A 9,896-nucleotide genomic window follows, 5' to 3' on the forward strand; every position below is an offset into this window, starting at 1 on the left:
GAGATGGGAAGAAGGAGTTGGAGTCTGCCAGTAAGCCCTATGTTGGGAGGGAAGGGATGGCATTTTTCAGGCACACTAAAGCCCAGAGGCAGGAGGAAACGTGTCAGCTGCATGGATTACACAGTTCAGACGTGACTGGAGCATAAGGTAGGAAGGAGGGAGCTGTGGGAGTTGGGGAGGAAGGAAGCCTCTACAGAGGGACTGGGCTGAACAGCGCCACACTGTCAGCCCTCAAAGCATGTGCCAGGGTGCCCTGGGCACCCCGGTGAACTCACGGGGTACAAGGGGATGGTGGACATTTTGAGGAAAACAGGGATACCTGACATCTGTTGGGACACTGTACAAACTACTAGCTTGAAACAGTTTATGGGCTTATTGTTACATCATACTACATTCCTTTCAATGATGTCATATCTTTAAGAAGCTGGGTTTTTGTCAGTTGCTGCGAAAAATAAAGGCTGGTAGTGTGTGAACACCTAGGTGAAGACACTCAACAGGTAGCAAGAGAGGAAGGGCCATTTCTAATTACAAGGTTTGGGAAATTGTGCACCACCCTGACAGGCATCCACATCCTATTAGGAAGTAGTTGTGGCTACTTAAGAATGAAATTAAAATATTTCTCTTTTAATTTATGTGAATTATTTTTTCAAATGCCTACTTAGGACAGAAATACTTGCTAAGTTCAGACCTAATTACTTAAATCAGTGGAACTGTTACGTATTTCTTTTGGCCAGACATCTATGGGAGAATTACTGAGTCACTAAATGCCCTGTGAACTGAGAACTTTTGGGAAGCTCTGGGTCAGGTCACAGATCTCCATTCTGGTGAATGAAGAACAGCCTGGAGGGCATTTGGGAGCAGAGGCCCATGAGCCTGGCAGCAGGGAGGCTAATGAGAGCTTGCTGACGGGCTCGGGGTGGTCTGAGTAGGCAGTCATCATCAACATAGCCAGTGGGCAGGGGTTCAAGAGAAGTTTGGGTGGTACAGTGGACAGGATTTGGTGAGTGATATGAGAGTGTGGGTAAAGAATATAGGGTGCTTCCTGGGTTCCTGGTTTGGGTAATGAAGCTGTTGTGCCTTAATGGGAGGCTATAGAAAAGCTAGGGACAAGGTTCAAGGTGCAGGTGATAATGAACTGAGTTTGGGACTGGCTCCATTTTAGGTGTCTCCAGGAGATACGAGTGGCACGTGCACAGCTAGGTCTGGTGTGCAGCAGGAAGACTAGGTTGGAGACAAATTTGAGAACCAGCCACTAGGAGGTAATGCAAGCCAGGGAGGGGGCTGAAATTTCTTCTCTCCTAGCCCTAGTGTGGAGTGAGTGAAAGTGTGTGTGTGTCTGTCTGTATATCTCTCTAGCGGGGAGACAAGGCTGAGTTTACAGCTCTGGGGAGCATCAGCACTTGAGGAAGAGCAAAAGAGACTGAATGAATCATGAGAGCATTTGGAGGGCACCAAGGCTGCATGGTGGGATCCTAGAAGGTCAGGGGGAACGGAGCGAGAGGGAAGGAGTAGTCCGCGGTATCAGCAGGCTGCAGAGTGAAGCTTTCTGCTGCCTCCTGTTTTTGGTGACCTTGATGAAAACTGTTTCCTGGAGGTCGTGGAGGTAGAGGGCAGACCACAGTGAGGGAGTTTGGAATGGCAGATGAGACAACAGGGGCAAAGAGAACTGAGGCTGAGAGGGGTCCTGGATCAAGGGAGGCGAGGCTTTATTTGGTTTGGGGGGTTTTATTTTTAATGGGAAGGAGTTGACTTGTTTCTGTGCTGCTAGGAAGGATCAATGGAATAGGCAGTGTTAAAGATGGAGTGAAGAACCTATAACTGATGGCTGGATGTGACAAGATCCTCAAGGAGCCGAAAAGGAATGGGTGAGACGCAGGAGTGAGTCCCAGGTATGGGAAGAAGGAAGTACAAGGATGGTTACGAGTAGAGGAGATTGTTGTTAGGGGCAGAAAGGAAGCTTGGGCAGTCTACTGCAGATTGCCTTTGTTCCCAGTGAGTCTGGAAACAAGGTCATCACCTGTCATCATCTGTGCCCAGACCTCAAGCTGCAGAATAGGCAAGACAGCCACTGAGCAGAGAGATGAGGCAGGAGTCCAGGCCACCCGGGCCACATTTCTCCTAGGCATAGCACTGCTGTGCTCCTCTCGTGCCGAAAATCAGGAGTTTCCTGTGCAACATAATATAAGTTTTACTGTATTATAATTTTCATTGCCTTTTAGTGTGTTAACCAAATAACTACAGTATTGAATGCAACTTCTACTTTGTTTAACTGATTCTTCTCTTCATTTTTAGTTAGAAATCCTGTGTTCTGTCAACATTCTCCAGTTTATATTCATTGCCTTAAGACTGGACAAGATCATCCACTGGCCCTGGCTTGTATGTAACTTTTTAGATCCTTAAATAAACTTTTCCTTTTTATTATAAAAGTAACTGTGCTCATTACAGAAAACTTGGAAAAGACAGATAAGCATAAGTAATAGACTAATAAAATCACCCATAATCCCACCACTGGGAGATAACATGATTAATGTTTTTTATTTCCTTGTTTTATACAAATAGTTGGGATCGTATTGTATGTATACTTTTATATCTGCTTCTTTGTTTTAATATTATGTTATAAGCACTTTCCCATGTAATAAAATATCTTTATAAACATAACTTTTAAAGTTTAATTGATGCAAAATATTCTTCAAATGCAATAATCAAACCATCCCCTGATTTATAAAATAGAATATTTCATTTATAGCCTGTATTTTATGATTTTAAATCATGCTGCAGTATATATTTTTATACATAAAAGTCTTTGGCTTATTTTTTGTCGTTTTCTTAGGAAATACTCCAGAAACAGTATTACTGGGCTAGAAGGTGGGAACTTGTTGAGGTTCTTCAGTACATATACTGCACTGCCAACTTGTTTTTCGAAATGCTGTACCAATTTACACGCTGGCCATGAGTGGAGCCCTAAGTCTGCTTCTAAACTGTGACTTCAGTTAATGGTTTGGTTAAAATTAACTGTGGATAGATGGATGGATGGATGGATGGAGGATAGGTAGATAGATAAGTGGTTAGCTATAAACTGGAGAATACAGTATGGTTGCAACTTTTAAATGCATAGAAAGAAGAATAAGAACAAAGGCAGAAGAGTTCCACTGCCTCTGGGAGTTGAGTGAGGTCAAGCTAGTATTTTTGTTTTTATCTTATCTGGTGCTTGATGTATATTTTTGCATACAAGACATTCTCTGCATTAAACATAGTTTACCTTTTTTTAAAAGGGAGTGAAAACTATAGTACAAAAAGAAAATATTCATTTGGGGGCAGGGAAGAAAATAAGGGAACATAAATAGACTCCAAAGTTAAAGTAAAGATGGGATTTATCACTTCTGCTCAAGTGTTTAATGAAATATTCATAATCAAAAATATTGTTCAGGCACCCAGTGTACATCTTCAGGGTGCTATATATGGAGAATGGTAATTGGTTTCAAAACTATCCCTGTTGTGGCATGGAGGAAACAAATCTAGACAAGACCACATTTTTAATATAAGGTAAAAAAAAAAAAAAACAAGATGAGGAATTTTGAATGCTTTCTGCAAGTGAGCAGAGGGATGTCTCCACCCTCATCCCTGTGCAGATCCTAGTGGATAAAGCACTCTGACTGCATCTTTACCACAGTGAGCAAGAGATAGCAACTGAGGCTGTTGAGATCACTCACACTCCACCCATGAAGGGAGTTCCAATAAAGGAGAGGCTTATCACAGATGTGCTGCAGAAGGGAGAAGACAGGCTGTGTGTGGGAGCCTTCGGGAAAACCTACAGTCAAGCTAGTCAGAAGGATTAAAACTCATGTACTAACTGAAATCATAGATAGATAAGTAAACTGTAAAACTATAGAACTGTTAGAAGAAAACATAGGACACAATCTTTGGGGCCAGCAGTGTGGCAAAGAGTGCTTATAATGGCAGCATTAATATGGTCCATAAAAGAAGAAATCATAAATTTGAACTTCCTCAAAATTAAAATGAAATGAACAAGAAGAAAGGCCACAGATTGGGACGAAGTATATGCAAAGCACATATCAAAACACTGACGAGAACCTAAAACATACAAAGAACTCTTAAAAACTCAAAAATAGGAAAACAAACACCTAGTTTAAAAATTGGCAAAAGGCTTAACAAATAATTCGCAAAGCGGATATACACATGGGGAATAAGCACCAGAAAAGACGCTCAACGTCATTACCCATCAGGGACAGGCAGGATGGGGTCCCAGGCACATTTATCAGAATGGTGAAACTCTAAAACACTGACATTTATCAGAATGGTGAAACTATAAAACACTGACAGGGCCAGGTGTGGGGAGGTGGGGGGATGGTGCAGAGGAACCGGGATGCTCCTACATTCCTGGAAGGAAGGCACAAGGGCACAGGCATTCTGGAAAACGGTTTGGCAGCTTCCCATACAGTTAAAGGTGCACTTGCCATGTGACCCAGTAGCCACTCTCCTGGGTGTTTACCCTAGAGAACCGGAAACAGCCAGCCATTTAGAAACCCAGACTCCAGTGTTTGTAGCAGCCTCGTCTGGGGTAGCCAAACGCTGCAAACCACCTTCGATGGACGTTGGGGAAGCAAACCGTAGTCGTCCATGCGGTGGAATACCCCTCGGCTATGAAAGGGAACCACCTGTGGACACAGGGAACGACGGGGATGAATCTCAGAGACATCATGTTGATCGCCAGAAGCCAGTCTCAAAAGGGTTCCATGCCCTGTGATTCCCCCTATGTACCGTTCTAGCAAAGACAAAAGTACAGAGACAGAACAGATCAAGGGTGTGACAATGGAAGGAGGACAGCACCAGGGAGTTGTACAGGGTGGGAGAGCTCCTCTGTGTCCTGCCTGTGGCTGTGAGGATCTACACGTGTGTTCCAACTCATGGAACTGCATGCCAGAGGAAGACAGTCACTTTTACTGGACCATAATTAATCAAAGGAAAAGGGAGAACTGGGAGGCAGGGCAGGAGGGAGAAGAGATGACACAAGGGAGCCAGGCCAGGTGACGCCCCCAGGGCTTATCCTCTGGGCTTGCCTGCGGGTGAGACAAGGTCTTTCTGGTAGGACAGCAACATACTCAGAACTCACCTGGGCATGTTGGCAGGAACAGGGATAGCGTTGCGTGCCCAGTGTCAGCCTGCCAAGTTCAACTAACGCAGTGGGGGTCCCTAGAAGCCCAGGCAGCTGAACTTTCTGGGGACCCGTCCCCAAGTGTGTCACCAGAGTACCTCCAGCAGGTTGTGGAAATGTTTCCTGAGAAGCCGGTGCGGTGGGGTGTGATGCCAGTGAGCGGGGCAGCGCCTGAGTGAGTGTAGGAAGGAGGGAGGGCGGGACCCCAGGAAGAGCAGAGGCGTGGGGGCCGGATGCAGGGCTGTCACGGAAGGAGGAGGGACTGACTGACTGACGACGGAACGTGTGTTTGCCCAGCATCAGGCCCTACAGCAAGCAGACCGTACCTCCTCTTCTTTCCCGCGGTGTCCGCAGGGCAGTCCTGGGAGGAGGGACCGTCCTTATTCAGGCTGGCGCCGTCTTACCCGGAGAGACCCAGCAAGGTGTGGACACCGCCTTCCACCGGAAGCTGGGGTGGAAGCTCTAAAGAGACTTCTTCTGCCCTCCTTGCCTCAGGTTGTGTGCGTCCCCCTGTGGATTCTCATGTCCTTCCTGTGCCTGGTGGTGCTCTACTACATCGTGTGGTCCGTCCTGTTCTTGCGCTCCATGGACGTGATTGCAGAGCAGCGCAGGACTCACATAACAATGGCCCTGAGCTGGATGACCATCGTCGTGCCTCTTCTCACTTTTGAGGTGAGCTTTCGACCTACGGCAAGCCTCCCCAGCCCCCAAGGCCCACCCTTCCCTGCAACAGCGCCCTGCCTACCTGGAAAGGCAGCCTGCTATCCCTGGGAACTGCAGCGAGAGCGCGCCTCCAGGATAGGGCGTCTGTCCAAGGACAATGTCCTTTCTTTCTCTTGGGGGGCGCAGGCAGGGGCTGGCAGTGAGGAGTGCCCCTTTCCAGTGCTGATGCGTCTGTGTGTCTTGAGGTCCTACTTTTTGAAAGGGCGAGTTGGATATTGGATTTTCGTATTTGAGTTCTGTGGGGAATTCTAGAATGGCCACCATTGACTCCTTTGAATGAACATGGGGAGGAGGAGTTTCCCATAATAGTCCTGGGGCCGGAAACTTTTCAAGGGGAGGGACTTTTGCTTAACCCTAGAGAGGGATGTGAAAGCTCATCTCCTGGCAGCCCCCGAGGATGGGTGGTCTTTGGCCGAGACCCGAGGCGCTGACCTCTCCACTTCTGACAGCTCACCGGGCGGGGGCCGTCTGAAGAGGTGCAGCTTACATAGTTGTCCATTTTCCGTCGTCGTGTCAAAAGGACCTTGACTGTGTCTCTCTCTTTAGATTCTGCTGGTTCACAAACTGGACGGCCACAACGCGTTCTCCTGTATACCCATCTTCGTGCCCCTGTGGCTCTCCTTGATCACACTGATGGCAACCACCTTCGGACAGAAGGGAGGAAACCACTGTACGTACTCGGCACGTCAGAAGCCCTTCACCTGTGTGTCTGCGGGGCTGCAGGGGTCCCCGAACTATGAAAGGATGAGCCTGAGGACCCTGAGTTAGAAGTTTATGTTGGAGAGCAAGGGCTGAGGAAGTTCTAGGACCTTCCAAGGGAAGGGCACGCTGTCCCCTGGCCTGCGCCAAGGGTCTCATCCAAGTGCTCCCTGCGATTTGAGGGAGGAACAAACAAGGCAAGCAGCCTCTCACAGCTCCCCTTTCCTCCTCTGCAAAATTGGGAGCAAGATGCCTCTTTCGAGGGCTTGTGAGGAGTAGATGAAAAGTCCACATCTCCCACCTGAAGCCCGAGATCCTCCTAGGGCCCCTTTGCCCTCCCCGTCCCCCATGTCCTTGCTGAAGTCAGTGAGTGTTGTCAGGTGCACCTTGTGTGCCCTCTCTTCCTCTGCACCTGCATGCAGTGCCACACAGTTTTGAAACCCTCTGTAGGGAGGGTCCCTTCCTCACGAGGCTGTGAGCTCCATCGCATGCAACCCCAGAGCACTGCCCTTCTGGAAGCCAGTGGGGTGAGTGCAGTGCCTAGACTGCAGCCCAGGCCATGCTTGCTGCTTGTGCCCCGGGAGGGCAGCACGGAGCCGACGGTTGGGTGGTGCGCAGAGAGGAGGGGCAGGCCTCGGGGTGGCCCCTGGCCTGGGCCAACACCTGCCTGCCGCCTTCCCAGGTTCCACAGGCTGACACAAATCCTCTTCTTGGAGGACACCCTTTGTCACCCAAGAGCTTATCCTGGGCATGGAGGATTAGAGGAAGACGGCGTGGTCCAGGCCCCACAGGCATTGGAGACTCATGAGGGCAGTGGTTCTCGACCTTGAGCACCCAGCAGGATCCCTAAAGGCCAGGAAAAGCGGGCGGCCTCGGCCCACGCCAGCCCCACCCACAGTTTCTGATTCAGGAGGTCAGGGCTGGGGCCCGAGAATGGCATCCTGAACAAGGCCCTGGGGATGGTACCGCTGCTGGTCTGGGAACCCCACGTTGAGGACCCCGGAGCTGGAGGTCATACTCTGGCCCCTTATTGGGTTGAGGCCCTGTCGAGTCTCGGTTTCTGAGCTCCCTGCAGAAAATGGACTTCTTTTGCAGGAAAGAAAGGTAATGCGAAAGTCACTTGGGCCTAGCGTTTGACAAAGAAAATTCTTATTTTTCAGGGTGGTTTGGTATTCGCAAAGATTTCTGTCAGTTTCTGCTTGAAATCTTCCCATTTTTGCGAGAGTACGGAAACATTTCCTACGATCTCCATCACGAAGATAATGAGGAAACTGAAGAAACCCCAGTGCCGGAACCTCCTAAAATTGCTCCTCTGTTTCGAAAGAAGACCAGGGTGGTCATCACACAGAGCCCTGGAAAGTATGTGCTTCCCCCTCCCAAATTAAACATCGAAATGCCCGATTAAACGCCACCTCGGGGGACAGCACGTAAGTGGACTGGGACGCACACTCTCTCCACCTCCCTCTGCCGCCTCTTCACCCACAGCCCAGCCCCGGAAGTGGAGCTGGGTCTCCTTCCAGGTACGTCCATCTCACGCCTTGTTTGCATCCAACGCCTGTCAGCCACTCAGCACGAAGGGACGCAGAGGTGGCAGGTGACCGGCCAGGGTGTGGGTCAGCGGACCTGGCTGCCAGGGAGAGTGGAAGAGGGAGCAACGATTTCCATCCGTCTGGGTGGGAGCCTGAGGCGGTTACTGGTCCCCGTCAGAGCCAGGGTGGTGGCTGGCTGACGAGCCCCGCAGAAGGGACATCTCTCTACATGGCTGGTTTTCAAAGTGCTAAACGTTCCGATCCAACCTGTTGTTCCAAAATGTATGTTCCCACAGGGCCGGCCCCCACGAGCAGCTGCCAGTTGTCCCGGTCTTGGTGTAGTCAGTAGGAACTGCAAGGATGTCTCTAAGGCACCGAGTGGGTGCTGACACACAGCACAGTCCTCCTTTTTCCTGTTCCTACCGTGGAAGTCGTTTCTCTTTGGGCATGCCGACAGCAGTTTTTAATCGGCTGAGGGGCACGCCCTTTCTAATGGAGTCACTCCATGCCTGTATAGTATTTATACAAATATTTTAGCACCGTAATACACGGTGTTAACTCCTAGTTCTGTACAGTCTACTCTGTTAAAGTATTTTTTTACAAGCTTGTGCTGGAGACGAGGAGGTGTTCTGCTGCAGAAGTAGAAGCCGGCGGCACACCTGCCCCACCCCAGCGGGGTGCCACGCCTTCATGGGACATTGCCCTTGCCGCCCTGGAATTCCTCCAGGTACCCCGTAGGCGCTATTGCCAGGACAGCCACAGCAAGCAAGCAAGAAGTGGTTCGCGCTTCTCTGATGTTCTGGGAATACGGGCTGGCCGAAAACCTGTAAGGCGCTGCTGGACGCCAGGACACTGGAGGATATTGCCAAGAGCAGAAATGGCATCGGCATTAAGGCTCAAGCTTTCTGTCTGCCAGCAACAAGGAGGCTTTAGACGAGGCGCGATGCCTTCACACGTGAGTGCGGATTCTGCAGGCACTGCGGGTACAGCCGTGAGTCACATGCTACAGGGGTGATAGCCTCCTGCCTGAAAACAAATCGGTCATTCATTTAAAATTGGGCAAAAGGGGGCGTCGATCTACTCCGCCGGGAGAGGGGGGTGCAGTGTTACCGCGGGCAGCTGCTCGCAGGCCCAAGTGGGCTTCATTCCAGTCCAGCTTACGCAGGCTCCGCCCTCCAGCGGGCCTCCAGGGAGCCTGTGCTGTTTAGGGTAAGGGGGAGTGGAAAGGTGTAGCCTTTCCTGCTCTGCGTGTAAAGAGTGTAGCTAAATCCACTATTTTTACTCTCTTAAGCCGTTCAATAAACTGGCTCTTCACTTTACACGGGTACCGTGTGCATGTCCTTTTGTTGGTGGTCCGGGAAACTGGAACTGTTCTCAGCCAGAGCAAAGGGAATCTCCAGCTGCCACAGGCAGCCGAGGCTGGCGGGGGTGGGGGAACACCAACGTCATTGAGCTCGTGCCCAGAATCAAGTACGGGAGTTTGTGGACAGGTGGGCCCGTATGTGGGCACAGCGTGTGACACACAGGCTGCTTTGGATGGACGCCTCTCCCTTGCCCTGCCAGCAACACACCCGACAGGAAGGATGGCAGAGATGGAACGCGGGGCCCACACCTGCACACATCTCTCTGGAGATGTCGGCTAAGGAAAATAAAATGTGCGTGAAGGCCCGTGGCCAGATGCCCTGTCACGCTGTGACCACGAAGGCCCAGGGTGTAGAAGGGTGTCTCTGTTTGGTGGGGTGGGGGGGCAGCACCCCCAGGAGTGCAGGCTG

The 9,896-nt window shown here is 50.3% G+C and overlaps 1 protein-coding gene across 3 annotated transcripts in view; it reads left to right on the top strand.

The window, feature by feature from the left end:
* Positions 1-8,553, top strand: part of LOC138377988 (transmembrane protein 185A) — a 35,037-nt gene extending 26,484 nt beyond the window's left edge. For 2 of the 3 annotated variants that reach the window (XM_069463195.1, XM_069463198.1), the window contains 4 exons: positions 2,293-2,376; positions 5,669-5,845; positions 6,443-6,566; positions 7,756-8,553. In XM_069463195.1, coding sequence (XP_069319296.1) covers positions 2,293-2,376; positions 5,669-5,845; positions 6,443-6,566; positions 7,756-8,000 — 630 coding nt within the window. In that variant the 3' untranslated portion in view covers positions 8,001-8,553. The remainder of the gene's footprint in view (positions 1-2,292; positions 2,377-5,668; positions 5,846-6,442; positions 6,567-7,755) is intronic. The other variant, XM_069463197.1, reaches the window with a different exon arrangement.
* The last annotated feature ends 1,343 nt before the right edge of the window (positions 8,554-9,896 follow it).

This window comes from Eulemur rufifrons, chromosome 30 (assembly GCF_041146395.1).
Source record: "Eulemur rufifrons isolate Redbay chromosome 30, OSU_ERuf_1, whole genome shotgun sequence".
In the NCBI taxonomy this organism is placed as follows: Eukaryota; Metazoa; Chordata; class Mammalia; order Primates; family Lemuridae; genus Eulemur; species Eulemur rufifrons.